This window comes from Oncorhynchus mykiss, chromosome 26, assembly GCF_057628025.1.
Source record: "Oncorhynchus mykiss isolate SJ-2025 chromosome 26, ASM5762802v1, whole genome shotgun sequence".
In the NCBI taxonomy this organism is placed as follows: domain Eukaryota; kingdom Metazoa; phylum Chordata; class Actinopteri; order Salmoniformes; family Salmonidae; genus Oncorhynchus; species Oncorhynchus mykiss.
The window spans coordinates 19,647,923-19,665,693 of record NC_143047.1 but is presented as its reverse complement, the minus strand read 5'-3'; the positions used below and the strand labels follow the sequence as shown (position 1 = coordinate 19,665,693).

The following is a 17,771-nucleotide window of genomic DNA, read 5'->3' as shown; positions in this document are numbered from 1 at the left end:
ATTAACTTTCTTACCTGAGATTGGAAGAAAAAACGCAAAAAACAGCAAGCGCTGATATAACTTCCTTTTAAAAGACTCCATTTATTCAAATAGTTCTCGCATACTAACTCTCTCAGCCACTACCTCCAGTCGAACTACGTGATAATCCAAGAGGAAAGTGACTGCGCTTCTGATCGCAGCAGGGATTACTTTTTTTCTCGGGGGCAAATGGACATCACCCCACCCAGTGCTGCGTTCTACGGTTGAGTAATTTATGGGGGAAACGTATGGGGAGAGTTCCTCCGCCACCATCAGTCGGCAAATCAATACACAGGCCAACATCTTAATCACTATTTTTTATGAGTGCCATAGCAGGTATACTTTGGTCAGGTGTTACTGGTATTAGTGTCAAATTAATACACGAAAGTTAATCCATACAACACACCTGTGTGATTAATGCATATGGTTTGTTAATTTCCCTTATGCCTTTTGAAAACATGGAGCAGACCTTTACTTTGATGACTCATTAGTATCAATGATAATTCAATGATAACTAAGAGGCTTGGGAATTAGAATGATAATTCACCTAGACATAGACATACCTAAATAAACAAGGATATAGAGTTTCAACCATGGAACATGATTGAGTATCATTGAGAGAATATGATCCACATGCCCTAGATCTGGGGAGCATTATGCACAGCTATCATACCCTGAGTGCAGTGCTGAATGATGATGACTAGAGTAAACCCACCACGAAACTCACAGTTGTTAATGTGCAAGGTGTGACTATGGTCTACTGCTTACTGAGAATTGAAATCCTGGGAAGCATCAGTTCCTCGGGAAAAGTGTGTTTGTGTGGAAATGGCTTTGGAGTTATAGTTCATATGGATAGTTTGGATATGCAATAAATAATTTATCATGCTGTCTGTAAAAAGAACCAGGGCAATGTGTTATATTCTGTGCCGAATGTTTACGTGTGTGTGCATATATTTATTCATATTAGGTTATCCCAAGGCTGTTCCAACAATTGTCTATTTAAAAGTCCATTCAGATTTACTCAGAACCATCCTCTACCAGCTAGCTGGACTGTAGATCAAATCCCCACTCTAACCAAGGTACTGCATTTCATTTCAGATACTGTATAGCCAAAATATTGGTCCAACAAAGCATATAACATATTTTACACTTGACAAGGTGAGTTATCACCAGTACTTTAAAGTACTACTTAAGTCATTTTTGGGGGTATCCGTACTTTACTTCACTATTTATATTTTGGACTACTTTTACTTTTACTTCACTACATTCCTAAAAAAAATGATGTACTTTTTACTCAATACATTTTCCCTGACACCCAAAGAGTACTTGTTGCATTTTGAATTCTTAGCAGGACAGGAAATTGGTCCAATTCACGCACTTATCAAGGGAACATACCTGATCATCATACTGCCTCGTCTGGTGGACTGACTAAACACAAGTGCTTCGTTTGTAAATGATGGCTGAGTTTTGGAGTGTCCCCCTAGCTATCAGAAAAAAAGGGAAAAAAATGGGCCATCTGGTTTGCTTAATACAAATAATTTGAAATGATTGGTACTTTTACTTTTGATAGAAAGTATATTTTAGCAATTCCATTTACTTTCATACTTATGTATATCTAAAAACAAATACTTAGACTTTTACTGGATGACTTTCACTTTTACTAGAGTCATTTTCTATTAAGGTATCTTTACTTTTACTCAAGTATGACAATTGGGTACTTTTTCCACCACTGGTTATCATGTTGTCTTCCAAGCATGCATTTATTTTTAATGCCCCTCAATGACGAGTCTGTATTCTAACACAAAGGAGTTGCAGTTAAGACTGCTAATAGCCACAGTTAGAGAACAAACTGACAGAAGAAGATGAAAAGTGGAAGAGAAAAATAAAGAGGGTGGTGACAATTACCTATCATAAGGGTTTAGGTTGACAGAGCATCATAACACTTCCCAGTTAGTCTCAATAATTCAGTAACTTTCTTAGTGAGATATCCCACAACATAACTCTGAGTGTCATTAAAATAGCAACCTCCATTGCATAATGCTCAGACATTTATGGACATCTTAAAACTTTTAAAAGCTCTTGACATATTGGCCTTACACACTATCAGTTGCCAATGCCATATACTATTTACACCATGCATTTATTTTTAATGGCTCTCAAGGACACGGCTGTATTCCAACACCAGTATGATGCGTTAAAGACAACTCAGGGACAATTGATGAACGGAAAGAAGGTGTTGAGGAATTTGACCAACGTTCCCACTTTGAAAGTGACGACATGGATATAGAGAACTGGTAGAAGAACTCATTGTGTATACTTGCATAATTAAACATAATTGACAAATGGAAATGTTTCAGTTACATAGTCCTTTTTTAAGGCATATGGGTAAAGATAGATACATTTGTGTTTGTTTCAACACATGCCGGTAAAAGTCACTCCATGTCAAACAGGACAACTGCACTGCAAATGGTCACTCTGGAGGAGAAAAAACTGTTTATGGAAAGGAGGCACTCTCTCCAACACTGAGAACTAGGCTCAGCAATTACCAGGAAGCATTGGTAGGATCAGGACAACTGCTGCGTAAATGCAGAAAATGCAGATATTGATCCAGTGTCCATGTTTTATTATGGAGTGAGTTTGACCTTCCTCCCTGCTCCGGACTCTCATTCAGCAGCAGGGCCGAGGCCCAGCTGTTGTGTCCTTGAGTGTCCCCAGCCCAAAATATAACCAAACCAAAAGCTGATTCTCACAGTCAAGGATCAAGGTGTGCACTTAAAGAGAAAATGGATGAAAGCTAAGGTGTAAAAGTGGTGAAACAAAACTATTTTAGGAAATATAACTGAACTCGTGAAATATTTGAAGTTGAAATGCAAGTGCAAGGACTTATGATTATTAATTTGAAAAAAAAAATCTAATTTAAGATCTGCTAATTTTGAACTAACATGATTTACAATGTATAGTGCCTTATGACTGTAATAACTCTAAAATCACTTAGCCTAATATTGTTTGTTGGTCTGAACAATCAATGTGGACACACTATGATCCTCTTATGTAATAATACTACAACTATGTGATCCATCACGATAACTGAACATCCAGTAGGCTGCGTAGTGATATACTACAGTACCCTCCTGACGAATCATTGTATTAGAAAGATGTTTGTTTGTGACCCAGGCTAACCTTATGGCTTTTGCTCTTACATAACATGTGAAAGTGAATATGCAGCCTCATTTATGGTGACCCCTCACGAGGGGTCTCGAGGATGTTCGATTATAAATTGGTTTTGAGCACCTGCCAACACGACAATGTTAGGGGGTGGAGTGAAGATAGGGCTGCACATGGATGGAGGTCGAGCTCTGGGGCCAGATCAATAGGTTAAAAGGGGGCTGAGGAGTATCCGGCACCTCCATGGCCTTCTGCTATTGGACAAACCCAGTGTCATCCTGCTCACATACACACCCATCCTCACTGACCCCAGCAGCATCCAAAAGGCTGGCCTGAATTGTGTGTGACCTACCACCTGACCCTTCGGGCTGGGGGGTTGGTCTTTAGCCAGCACTTTGGGGATTGGGGGAAAATAGGACAGTTGTGGGTAAGCTGAATCATATGAATGCCCTGCATGCTTTAGAGGGGAAGCCTTTCATTCACTTATTTGGGGATGTGGACATGAAGCCAGGGTTAGAGTTAGGGTTTTGGTTGAGGGTTGATCTGGATGGTGGACATGAAGCTCAGGTTAGGGTTGTGGTTGAGGGTTGAACTGGGATATGTGCATGAAGTTAGGGTTAGAGTTAGGTTTGTGGTTGAGGGTTGAACTGGGATGTGTGCATGAAGTTAGGGTTAGAGTTAGGGTTGTGGTTGAGGCTAGGGTTGAACTGGGATGTGTGCATGGAGTTAGGGTTAGAGTTAGGGTTGTGGTTGAGGCTAGGGTTGAACTGGGATGTGTGCATGAAGCTAGGGTTAGAGTTAGGGTTGTGGTTGAGGGTTGAACTGGGAAGTGTGCATGAAGTTAGGGTTAGAATCAGTCCGAATTTACTAACACTACATCACTGATTTGATGCGCTCGAACACAGCCAATATGTAGGCAGTGTTCATTGTGGTCAAGCAAAATCTCTGTATCCCGGTGACAATGGGAAAAATCCATTTTTAAAGATATATATATATATATATATATATATATATATATATATATATATATATATATATATATATATATATATATTTAAAAAGTGCTTATTGCACAGTTGACTTAAGAAAGAGAAGAAGTGTTCTGAGGAGCTGAAAAAGAGAGAGAAAGCTCAAGCTGAGTTCTTGGAGATGGAGAGAAAGATTCAAGAAAAGGAGGAGAAGAAGAGAGAAAAGAGGAGGAAAGAGGAGAGGAAGAGACTAGAGAAGAAGAAAAAGAGGGAGCCAGCTGGAGGTGGAACTGAGAGGGTGATAGAAGAGCAGGGAAAGGATGAACGCTTGAAGATGGATGAGTAGACTGGGTATTAGAGAGAGAGAGCAGGGCGGGATACTGTATTTTTGCATGCAATGAAAAATGCAATAAAAAAATCTATAAAAAAGGTTTACTCTCTGTTTGATTTTTGTCAAGGCATACTGTATAACACAGCATAAACACACAATGTATACATTTCACAAATCTGGGGAGTGTTGCACTGTTAAAATGTTGAATTCCAAATCAACCTGATGGAGCGGAGCTATTCTGAGATGAGGAGGACGGAAAGGGAGGGGGAGTAGATGGAGGGTAGAGCGGAGTTTGTTAGAGAGGAAATTGATAGAGATGAATATGACAGAGAGGAATATGATAGAGAGGAATATGATAGAGTGGAATATGATAGAGGAATATGATAGAGTGGAATACGATAGAGAGGAATACGATAGAGAGGAATATGATAGAGTGAATATGATAGAGAGGAATATGAAAGAGAGGATTATGATAGAGGGGAATATGATAGAGGGGAATATGACAGAGGGGAATATGATAGAGGGAAAACGATAGATGGGAATATTATATAGGGGAATATGATTAAGGGAATATGATAGAGGGGAATATAATCGAATGGAATATGAAAGAGGGGAATATGATATATAATAAATATGATAGAGGGGAATATGATATTTAAGGAATATGATAGACAGGAATATGATAGAGATTGAAATGATAGAGGGAATATGATTAACGGAATATGATAGAGGGGAATATGATAGCAAGGAAAATGATAGAGATGAACATGATAGAGGGGAATATGATATAGATGATTGTGATAGAGGCAAATATGATGTAGAGGGAATATGATAGAGGTGAATATGATAGAAGGGAATATGAAAGAGAGAATATGATATATAATACATATGATAGAGAGGGAAATGATAGAGGGAATATGTTAGAGAGGAATATGATAGAGAGGGAAATGAAGGAGGGGAATATGATAGAGAGGAATATGAATGAGAGGAATATGATATAGGGGAATATGATAGAGGGAATATGATAGAGAGGAATATGAAGGAGGGGAATATGATAGAGAGGAATATGAATGAGAGGAATATGATATAGGGGAATATGATAGAGAGGGAAATGATAGAGGGAATATGATAGAGAGGAAAATGAATGAGAGGAATATGATATAGGGGAATATGATAGAGGGAAATGATAGAGGGAATATGATAGAGAGGAAAATGAAGGAGGGGAATATGATAGAGAGGAATATGAATGAGAGGAATATGATATAGGGGAATATGATAGAGGGAAATGATAGAGGGAATATGATAGAGAGGAAAATGAAGGAGGGGAATATGATAGAGAGGAATATGAATGAGAGGAATATGATATAGGGGAATATGATAGAGGGAATATGATAGAGAGGAATATGAAGGAGGGGAATATGATAGAGAGGAATATGAATGAGAGGAATATGATATAGGGGAATATGATAGAGGGGAATATGATGGAGGGGAACATGATATAGATAAATATAAAAGAGAGGAATTTGATAGAGGGGAATTTGATAGTGGGGAATATGATAGAGGGAAAATGATAGAGAGGAATATGATAGAGATGATTATGATAGAGGGGAATATGATAGAGGGAAAATGATAGAGAGGAATATGATAGAGATGATTATGATAGAGGGGAATATGATAGAGGGAAATGATAGAGAGGAATATGATAGAGATGATTATGATAGAGGGAATATGTGTCACTCCTGCTCACATCTGTCGTTACCTTCCCCATATCTGTTGGGTTCCCCTCTCTGTTCCCTGTTTCTGCATTGAAAGTCATCTGTCCTTGTTTACCAGTGTGCTGAAGCTGTTCCTGTCTTGTTCTATGTCTGTTCCACATTTAAATGTTTTACTCCCAGTACCTGCTTCTCATCTCCGGCATCGGACCCTAAATTATGATAGAAATGAACATGACAGAGGGGAATATGATAGAGATGATTATGATAGAGGGTGTCATGACTTCCGCCAAAGTTTGCTCCTCTGCCTGTTCGGGCGGGGCTCGGCAGTCGTCGTCACCGGCCTGCTAGCCGCCACCGATCCCTTTTTCGTTTTCTGTTTGTTTTATCTTATTAGTTGCACCTGTGTCTATTTGTGTTTGCTTGATGGGCTTCCTTATTTAAAGTTAGTATACCCGCCCTTGTTTTGTGCGGATTATTCTTGTGTTACGTTTGTGTGTTATTAGGTGTGTTCGTGCTCTGGACCTGGTACCCTGTGTTTTGGGTTGGTCCATATTTTTCCGCGCCCTGTGTTGTGGGCATTGCTTTTGGTCCCGAATTAAAGTGCACTTCTTCCTGTGGAACTCTCTGCTCTCTGCGCCTGATTCTTCCTCACACACCTAGTCACTCGTGACAGAGAGGAATATGATAGAGGGGAAAATCAAAGAGAGGAATATGATAGAGGGGAAAATGATAGAGATGAATGTGATAGAGTTTAATATGATATTTAATGAATATGATAGAGGCATTATGATAGAGGGAAAATGTTGGAGAGGAATATGATAGAGGGGAATTTGTAGGAGGGGAATATGTGTCACTCCTGCTACCTATCTTCCCCCTGTCTGTCGAGGGTGCCAAGCTCCCCAGCATTGATCGCTTCTGTCATCATCATTACTCACACCTGCCTTCCACCATCTTGCGGGTCAGCGATTACTGGACTCAATCACCTCTGTCATTACCTTCCCCATATCTATTGGGTTCCACTCTCTGTTCCCTGTTTCTGCATTGAAAGTCATCTGTCCTTGTTTACCAGTGTGCTGAAGCTGTTCCTGTCTTGTTCTATGTCTGTTCACAATTAAATATTTGACTCCCCGTACCTGCATCTCATCTCCGGCGTCGGTCCTTAAATTATGATAGAGATGAACATGATAGAGAGGGATACTATAGAGTATATACACTGCTCAAAAAAATATAAAGGGAACACTAAAATAACACATCCTAGATATGAATGAATGAAATATTCTTATTAAATACTTTTTTCTTTACATAGTTGAATGTGCTGACAACAAAATCACACAAAAATTATCAATGGAAATCAAATGTATCAACCCATGGAGGTCTGGATTTGGAGTCACACTCAAAATTAAAGTGGAAAACCACACTACAGGCTGATCCAACTTTGATGTAATGTCCTTAAAACAAGTCAAAATGAGGCTGAGTAGCGTGTGTGGCCTCCCTACAACGCCTAGGCATGCTCCTGATGAGGTGGCGGATGGTCTCCTGAGGGATCTCCTCCCAGACCCGGACCAAAGCATCCGCCAACTCCTGGACAGTCTGTGGTGCAACGTGGCGTTGGTGGATGGAGCGAGACATGATGTCCCAGAAGTGCTCAATTGGATTCAGGTCTGGGGAACGGGCGGGCCAGTCCATAGCATCAATGCCTTCCTCTAGCAGGAACTGCTGACACACTCCAGCCACATGAGGTCTAGCATTGTCTTGCATTAGGAGGAACCCAGGGCCAACCGCACCAGCATATGGTCTCACAAGGGGTCTGAGGATCTCATCTCGGTACCTAATGGCAGTCAGGCTACCTCTGGCGAGCACATGGAGGGCTGTGCGGCCCCCCAAAGAAATTCCACCCCACACCATGACTGACCCACCGCCAAACCGGTCATGCTGGAGGATGTTGCAGGCAGCGTTCTCCACGGCGTCTCCAGACTCTGTCACGTCTGTCACATGTGCTCAGTCTGAAGCTGCTTTCATCTGTGAAGAGCACAGGGCACCAGCGGCGAATTTGCCAATCTTGGAGTTCTCTGGCAAATAACAAACGTTCTGCATGGTGTTGGGCTGTAAGCACAACCCCCACCTGTTGACGTCGGGCCCACATACCACCCTCATGGAGTCTGTTTCTGACCGTTTGAGCAGACACATGCACATTTGTGGCCTGCTGGAGGTCATTTTGCAGGGCTCTGGCAGTGCTCCTCCTGCTCCTCCTTGCACAAAGGCGGAGGTAGCGGTCCTGCTGCTGGGTTGTTGCCCTCCTACGGCCTCCTCCACGTCTCCTGATGTACTGTCTGTCTCCTGGTAGCGCCTCCATGCTCTGGACACTACGCTGACAGACACAGCAAACCTTCTTGCCACAGCTCGCATTGAGGGGAATATGACGGAAGAAATATGATAGAGCGGAATATGATAGAGGGTAATATGATATAAGGAAAATGATAGAGGGGAATATGATAGAAGCAATATGATAGAGAGGAATATGAAGAAAGGGAATATGATAGAGGGAATATGATAGAGGGGAATATGATCGAGGGGAATATGATAGAAGGGAATATGATGGAGGGAATATGATAGAGGGAATATGATAGAGGGGAATATAATTCCCAGAATATGATGGAAAGGAATATGATAGAGGGAATATGATAGAGAGGAATATGATAGAGGGAATATGATAGAGGGGAATATGATAGAAGGGAATATGATGGAGGGAATATGATAGAGGGAATATGATAGAGGGAATATGATAGAGGGGAATATGATAGAAGGGAAAATGATGGAGGGAATATGATAGAGGGAATATGATAGAGGGAATATGATAGAGGGGAATATGATAGAAGGGAATATGATGGAGGGAATATGATAGAGGGAATATGATAGAGGGAATATGATAAGTGACGATTTTAGTTTGTATATCTTGGTGGGGCAAAGAAAATAATAAATGTTGGATGCATGCCAACAAAACCACTACACAATACAACACTAAACAATACATTAATTGCACTATAACGGTGAAAGATGGTGCCCACATACTGTTAGAGCCTACATAAAGCTGTCCCAGCAGCAGAGTCCCAACATCAGTACCACTGCTGCACCTGGCTATCAGCAAAGCCTTGTCTGGTAGTGGAATAGTTCATTCATTCGGTGAGGCACATGGTCTGCTAACAGCTTACTTTCTCAGCTACAGTATATATATCTCTCTGCCATATTACGTCATTTATGTAGCAGCATACAATACATTTTTGGACTCACCTTGTTGTGCTGTGCTCACTTGAACAGGAAGGTGGCGCGGCTGTCCATTGTGGGAAAATTTTGTCATCAAACTTTGTTATCAAAGTCTGGCATCCTCTGGATTCATGGTGCTTTCAAGAGAACTGGAAACTCAAAAACAACAAAAAGCTGGAATCATGATGACGTCAGTGATCTTCAGGTCGTAGCTCTAGAATGAGGCCTGAGTTCCGAATGTACAATTCTGAGCTGGATGAAAGTTCAAAACGTATTTTCCCAGTCGTAGCTCATTTTTCCCGAGTTCCCAGATGTCATGAACTTACTAAAGTCAGATTTTGCAGTTCCGAGTTAACAGTTGTTTTGAGGGCGGCACAAATAATGCTTCATTGACAGCATGGCCAATGTTGAATGTTTATGATTTTAAACTAGGAAAAGAGACGCTTAATCTTAGACTTGGGACTACATAGCCACTCAAGTGAATAGCAGGCTAATGATTGCATTGCAATATTTGCAGTTAGCCACTGATTCCATTAGCCAATCATCCATTCACCTACTCTGCATCTCACAAAGACACAGCGGTTGGAACCAAAATCTCAAATTTGGACTGATCAGACAAATGGACGGATTTCCACTGGTCTAATGTCTATTGCTTGTGTTTCTAGGCCCAAGCAAGTCTCTTCTTATTATTGGTGTCCTTTAGTAGTGGTTTCTTTGCAGAAATTCGACCATGAAGGACTGATTCATGCAGTCTCCTCTGAACAGTTGATGTTGAGATGTGTCTGTTACTTGAACTCTGTAAAGCATTTCTTTGGAATGCAATTTATGAGGCTGGTAACTCTAATGAACGTATCCTCTGCAGCAGAGGTAACTCTGGGTCTTCCTTTCCTGTGGCGGTCCTCATGAGAGCCAGTTTCATCATAGCGCTTGATGGTTCTTCAAATCAAATCAAAGTTTATTTGTCACGTCCGCTGAATACAACAGGTGTTGAGCTTGTGAAATGCTTACTTACAGGCTCTAACCAATAGTGCAAGAAAGGTATTAGGTGAACAATAGGTAAGTAAAGAAATAAAACAACAGTAAAAAGACAGTGAAAAATAACAGTAGCGAGGCTATAAAAGTAGCGAGGCTACATACCTGTTAGTCAGGCTGATTGAGGTAGTATGTACATGTAGATATGATTAAAGTGACTGAGCATATATGATGAACAGAGTAGCAGCAGCGTAAAATAGGGGTTGACTGGTGGAGGGTGGTGGGACATAATGCAGATAAACCGTTTAGCCAATGTGCGGGAGCACTGGTTGGTCGGGCCAATTGAGGAAGTATGTACATGAATGTATATTTAAAGTGACTATGCATATATGATAAACACAGAGTAGCAGCAGCGTACAAGAGGGGTTGGGGGGGAACTTTCAAAGTTCTTGACATGTTCCTGATTGTCTGATCTTCATGTCTTAAAGTAATGATGGACTGTCATTTCTCTTTGCTCTTTTGAACTGTTCAAGACATAATATGGACTTTTTTTAAGTGTACCTATGATGAAAATTACAGGCCTCTCACATCTTTTTAAGTGGGAGAACTTGCACAATTGGTGGCTGACTAAATACTTTTTTGCCCCACTGTATGTGTTATTTCATAGTTTTGATGTCTTCACTATTATTCTACAATGTAGAAAAAAATTGAAAAAAACCTTGAATGAGTAGGTGTGTCTGAACGTTTGACTGGTAAACATTGACATTAGTGGTAGGCTGAGATCAAACAAATAACCTAAGTAAACCTGGATGCTAGTTGTGATATCTAAAACATATTGACTTTGAATTAGTCAAAACACCTGTATTATGAATGGTCAACCATTTGATATGAGGTAGAGCATTTTATTTGAATAAAAAATGTGGTTACATGGATTCAATGCAAATATCAGTTATGACTGTGCTGCATAGGCTAAAAAAAGTTAATTGTTCCAGCATTTGACTACACATGAGAGCTTCTGTGGGTCGTCAAGGCAATGAGACCTTCATTGTGACATCACAAGATTCTGATTCTGGGAGGTTAGCTGTTGTACAGACAAACAGAACAGTGTAAAGGTACTGATTCAACTAACTACTGACAGATTATTAATGTCCTATTTCATTAGAGAGAGAACACGCTGCTTACTGGAGAGGTAGGTTGTAATATAACTTAGTGTATAACTATGTTTCTGTAGAATAACTACTTTTCAAATTACTTGTGTACTTACATTACCTTTTATTTAGGCCTAACATGCAATCATGGTGACAAGTGAAACTGTTGACGAGAGACAGTTTGTTTGAATCCAATTTTTGTGAGAAAATGGTTCATCCTGACACCTGAGATGACATGTTAGTTGTTGTAGTGAGCCAGGCTAATGGCAAATGCACTATATTGATGAAAGAAAACCCTCTCTCTGTGTTAATAACAACCAATATTGTAATCAATTATCTGAATAAATCTGTACCAAAAGGGAAGGTTATGTAAAAAAACAAGTCGACCTACCTAATTTGTAGTTGCTAAATCGCTAATGAAAATCAGTTTTTCTTAAATGAATGGTCATCCATTTCAAATGGTTGAATTGATAGACCTCTTTGCATGAAGGTGCACACAGGGGCACTCAAAGAGAAGACTGGAATGTTTACCTCCTTGTTTTATACAATATATGAAACTGTACAATAACTTAGGTCCTGCATGGATACAGAGTCATTTTCTACCCCAAACCTTTTTTGAATGATATGATAAGTGGTATGATAAGTGATTAGTGTGTTTTGTGAAAACCAGGCCCAATATGGGGGGGGGGGGGGGGGGGGGTGAATAAGGCTCAGTAGTAACGTACAGAGAGAGACTGAAGTTTTCTTTTTAAAGTCTGTGTTGTGCTTTGTCATCTCCAATGGCAACGCCTTGCATCACAATGATGATGTCATAAAGGATATTGTGCACATAATGATAGGAAAGGCAACCATTTGATTCATTTGAACTTGGTCGAGTTTCCAGTAGCCAACTTTTTACTAGTAATTCAGATAGGCCTATTGCGTAATAATCTCTGGATCAGGATTGTCACTTGCTTCATTGTAAGTAAATGGGAAGAAAATGTGTGCACATTGTAAAGAGATGCATTATTCTTTGGTGAGCAACACGCCACTTAATACAACGTTATGTATTTTTCAGAGTTATTGTTAGCTAGGAGGAAGACATGGAGGGTTCAACGCTGACACAGAGGAGGGCTGAGTGTCAGTTGAAGGAAAGGGAGATCCAGACAGAATACATGATGGAGCTGGGAGCCAGGTTGGCTCTGGTGAGACAGATCCAGAGGGAGCAGGAGAAGGAGATGAAGAGGATTTGGTTTGAGACGAGGAAAATGCCAAGCCTGATTGAGGAGGTAACAAGACCAACTTTGAGAAAGTTGACTAGAGTTCTATTGAACAATATTGATTAAAGCAAATACATGTCAATATACGGGCAAAATGTGTGATATGCCATGAATTGTAAGCTAACAATATTTTGTCTGACATCTTTTCTTGTGTTGCATCGTGTCTGTCTCTCTGTTTGAGTATTGTTATGTACATAGTCCTCAGTTCTTATGGTTGTCTTAAATAAATAAAAATAACTAGACCAAGCGATCTCTCGTAGACCTTCATATCAGGATTATATGGTTGTCCCATCTAGTTACCTTAAGTTGAATGCACTAACTGTAAGTCGTTCTGGATAAAAGCATCTGCTAGATGTCTAAAATGTCAAATGTTATGCTGGGTGTGGGGCATGTATTTTTACAATTTGTTGACCCATTGGCTAGAAGATCCAGGGTTGGTACAGACTGGTGCAGAGCATCTGAGAGGACACTAGATATATACAGTGCCTTTGGAAAGAATTCAGACACCTTGACTTTTTCTACCTTTTTTTACGTAATAGCCTTATTTTAAAATTGATTGAATATATGCAAATTCTCAGCAATCTACAAACAATACCCCATATTGACAAAGCAAATACAGGTTTTTAGAAATGTTGAAATACCTTTTTTACGTAAGTATTCAGACCCTTTGCTATGAGACTGGAAATTAGCTCCTGTTCATCCTGTTTCCACTGATCATCCTTGAGATGTTTCTGCAACATGACTGGAATCCACCAGTTGTATTTTCAACTGATTGGACATGATTTTGGAAAGGCACACACCTGTCTATATAAGGTCCCACAGTTGACAGTTCATGTCAGAGCAAACAACAAACCATGAGGTTGAAGGAATTCTCCGTAGAGCTCCGAAACAGGATTGTGTCGAGGCACAAATCTGGGGAAGGGTACAAAACCTCTCCTCAACATTGAAGGTCCCCAAGAACGCACTGTTCTCCATCATCATCATTCTTAAATGGAAGATGTTTGGAACCACCAAGACTCTTCCTAGAGCTGGCCGCCCAGCCAAACTGAGCAATCGGGGGAGAAGGGCCTTGGTCAGGGAGGTGACCAAGAACCAGATGGTGACTCTGACAGAGCTCTAGAGTTCCTCTGTGGAGATGGGAGAACCTTCCAGAAGGACAACCATCTCTGCAGCACTCCATCAATCAGGCCTTTAAGGTAGAGTGGCCAGATGGAAGCTACTCCTCAGTAGAAGTCACATGACAGCCTGCTTGGAGTTTGCCAAAAGGCACCTGAAGTCTCTCAGACCATGAGAAAAAAGATGCTCTGGTCTGATGAAATCAAGATTGAACTATTTTGCCCCAATGCCAAGGGTCACATCTGGAGTAAATCTGCCACCACCCCTTCGGTGAAGCATGGTGGTGGCAGCATCATGCTGTGGGGATGTTTTTCAATTGCAGGGAATGGGAGACTAGTCAGGATCTAGGCAAAGATGAACAGAGCAAAGTACAGAGAGATCCTTGATGACAACCTGCTCCAGGACTATCAGGACCTCAGAGTGTGGTGAAGAGTCACCTTCCAACAGAACAATGACCCTATGTACATAGCCAAGACAACGCAGAAGTGTCTTCGGGACAAGTCTCTGAATGTCCTTTATTGGCCCATCCAGAGACTGGACTTGTACCTGATCGAACATCTCTGGAGAGACCGGAAAATAGCTGTGCAGAAAATCTCCCCATCCAACCTAACTTGGATTCTCCTAAGATTGGGAGAATTCCCCAAACACAAGATTTCCAAGCTTGTAGCGTAATACCCAAGAAGATTCTATGCTGTAATTGCTGCCAAAGGTGCTTCAACAACGTACTGAGTAAAGGGTCTGGATACTTATGTAAATGTGATATTTCACATTTTATTTGTAATGAATTTGGAACAATTCTGTTTTTGCTTTGCCATTATGGGCTATTGTGTGTAGATTGATGAGGGGAAAAAAGGATTTATTAAATTTTTGAATTAGGCTGTAAGGTAACAAAATGTGGAAAAAGTGAAGGGGTCTGAATACTTTCCGAAGGCACTGTATATGTGATGTATAAGTAAATAGTGTTGACTCATAAAGTATGTATGTCGTGAATGTGATCACTTTCAACATGTCTGTTTCTTTTCTCCCGCAGAATGTGAGAGATGTGACCAACCGTCCACTCACTGAGTTCATGGCTCCCTGTATTGACTCCCTCCCACCGCTGGCTTTCACCAATCGGAGGCCTATACCAACCATGTTACATCCCCCCTCTCCATTGGCCATACGCACTCAGGATGCACAGCGGTTCATTGTATTTTCATACTTTGTCCCTGCTGAGTGCCCAGTTGCCACAGCAGATGTATCCACTGGTAAAAGAGAGGACTTATTGACAGATACGCATCTTTCCTCAATGCTGCATCGATACCTGCCACACTTCTTTAACAATGACTCCATTCCACCACAGCAGACAGTAGAGGGAACCACTGAGCTCTCAGTTGCTCCAGTGGCAATATCTAATATAAAGGAAGAGGACAGATTCTATCCTTTCTCCCTCCCACCACTGGCTCAGCGGTTCGTTGGCAATTCATTTATTGTCCCAGAAACCTCCCAGCCTGCTGTTTCAGCCACAGAGTGCCGAGTTGCCAAAGAGGCCACTGCAGACACAGCCACTGTCAAGAGAGAGAACCGATGGGCAGCCAGAAGTCTTCCTTCAGTGCTGCCTCCATGCCTGCCACCAGTCTTTGACGATGACTTCATGCCTCCAGAGCAGACAGTAGAGGATGCCTATGAGGTCTCAGGTGCTACAGAGAACACTTCAGGCACAGCTACTGTTGATGGAGTGGACAGATCAACAGCTAAATGCCCTGTCCCAATGCTGCCTCCAAGTTTGCCACCTGTCTTTGACAATGACTACAAACTGCCAGAGGAGGCAGTAGAGGGAACCAACAAGTGTCCAGTCGCCAGTGAATCTGCCGCTTCCGTGTCCGCTGTCCTCCAAGAGGAGTTTTCAGCTGATAAGAGTCTTCCTGCACCCGCAGCACTGCCTCTAAGGCTGCCCTGCACCCACAGCATTGACCACAAACAGCTGTGGGAGAAAGTTGAGGACAACACAGAGTTCTCAGTAGACAAAGAAGCAACTGTTGCCATTTACACTTGGAAAGATAAAAGTCCTTCAGTTCTGCCATGCATCCACAACAACAACGACCACCAACTGCCAGAGGAGACAGTTGAGGACAACACAGAGTGCTCAGTTGACACCGAGGCAAGTGCAGTTGCATCCACTGTCAAGAGAGAGGAACTGACAGGTGATAAAAGCCCTGTCCGAGCAATTCCTCCAATCCTGGGATGCATCCATGACAAGGACCACAAGGAGCCAGAGAAGAAAGTGAAGGGCCCTAGTGAAGAGGTGGATCTCTGCCCTCACGCTCACCAGCTGGACCCAGATGTTAACTTAACTCTGGCAACCCGCAATGATGAACCCAGGACCTGGACCCTGGAAGAGGCAAAGGTAGGTGTCCTATTTTACACTACTACTTTACAGGTATGGGGGTCAGTTCCATTTCAATTCAAAGCATTGAAGAGAATTGGAATTTTAGAGTTCTTCTTGAATTGACTGGAATTGACCCCAACCTTGCTGCTCTTTGCTCAAAGTATGAAACATCACCCCTCACTAGAGTTAACATTTGTATTACTTTTAGTATGGACCCAGGAAGAACATCTATGGGTATTGTAAAATATAATGGGAATACAAAAAAAACAAGGGACCTTAATTACTGTCCTCCAAATTGTGTGCCCCATGAGGTCATCATTGTATGTCGATCACTCAAATGTGTATTGAATGTGACACATTGGAACAATATTACATCTAGAGTCAATGTCTTCCTGTCAGGATTATTGGATAGGCATTGAAATTGAGAGTGAAGAGAGGAGCGTCAAGGAGGAGGTGAGACAGAGGGAGGGATTGAAGCGTGAGGCGGACTGTGCCCATTCCAAGAGCTCCAATGGGATGGCTTCATCAGAGAGAGCAGAGACCATCCTTGGAAGAGTGGGCTTTCTGGTCATGAACCACATGCAGAAAATCCCATTTTTGAAGATGAAGGAAAAAGAGAAAAATAAGAAACTGCATAAGAAGTTGAAAGATGATGAGAAAGGGAGAAAGGAGAAGAAAAACAAGGAGGAGGAGAACAAAAAGAGGGAGAAGAAAGAGATGAATGAGAGAGAGAAAGAGCAGAAGAAAGTCATGAAGGCTGAGAAAAAGAGGGAGAAGTTAGAACAGAAAAAGAGAGAGAAGGAAAGAAAAGAGAAGGAAAAGGCAGAGAAAAAGAGGTTAGAGGGGCTGATGACGATACATAATGACATGATGAAAGACAGGATTAAGAAAGAGAAGAGGTGTTCTGAGGAGCTGAAAAAGAGAGAGAAAGCTCAAGCTGAGTTCTTGGAGATGGAGAGAAAGATTCAAGAAAAGGAGGAGAAGAAGAGAGAAAAGAGGAGGAAAGAGGAGAGGAGGAGACTAGAGAAGAAGAAAAAGAGGGAGCCAGCTGGAGGTGGAACTGAGAGGGGGATAGAAGAGCAGGGAAAGGATGAACGCTTGAAGATGGATGAGTAGACTGGGTATTAGAGAGAGAGAGCAGGGCGGGATACTGTATTTTTGCATGCAATGAAAAATGCAATAAAAAAATCTATAAAAAAGGTTTACTCTCTGTTTGATTTTTGTCAAGGCATACTGTATAACACAGCATAAACACACAATGTATACATTTCACAAATCTGGGGAGTGTTGCACTGTTAAAATGTTGAATTCCAAATCTACCCGATGGAGCGGAGCTATTCTGAGATGAGGAGGACGGAAAGGGAGGGGAGTGGATGGAGGGTAGAGCAGAGTTTGGAAATTGATAGAGTTGAATATGACAGAGAGGAATATGATAGAGGGGAATATAATA

The 17,771-nt window shown here is 41.4% G+C and overlaps 2 protein-coding genes across 2 annotated transcripts in view; one reads left to right on the top strand and one right to left on the bottom strand.

Annotated features, from left to right (window-relative positions):
• LOC110506550 (protogenin A) overlaps positions 1–199 on the bottom strand; it is a 39,942-nt gene extending 39,743 nt beyond the window's left edge. The window contains exon 1 of the mRNA XM_021586253.3: positions 15–199. Coding sequence (XP_021441928.3) covers positions 15–81 — 67 coding nt within the window. The 5' untranslated portion in view covers positions 82–199. The remainder of the gene's footprint in view (positions 1–14) is intronic.
• A 12,378-nt stretch (positions 200–12,577) lies between these two features.
• LOC149971416 (uncharacterized) lies at positions 12,578–17,561 on the top strand. Its single transcript, XM_090221625.1, has 3 exons — positions 12,578–12,846; positions 14,984–16,339; positions 16,721–17,561. Exons 1-3 carry the CDS (start codon positions 12,661–12,663, stop codon positions 17,435–17,437), a joined length of 2,259 nt encoding a protein of 752 aa, XP_090077751.1. The 5' UTR covers positions 12,578–12,660; the 3' UTR covers positions 17,438–17,561.
• Positions 17,562–17,771: the final 210 nt, after the last annotated feature.

Bases quoted from the DNA above. Each gene is read 5' to 3' on its own strand.
- LOC149971416 (XM_090221625.1), top strand. From the start codon at position 12,661: ATGGAGGGTTCAACGCTGACACAGAGGAGGGCTGAGTGTCAGTTGAAG. The intron at 12,847-14,983 runs GTAACAAGACCA...TTTCTCCCGCAG, and splicing joins TGCCAAGCCTGATTGAGGAG to AATGTGAGAGATGTGACCAA. The intron at 16,340-16,720 runs GTAGGTGTCCTA...TCTTCCTGTCAG, and splicing joins GGACCCTGGAAGAGGCAAAG to GATTATTGGATAGGCATTGA.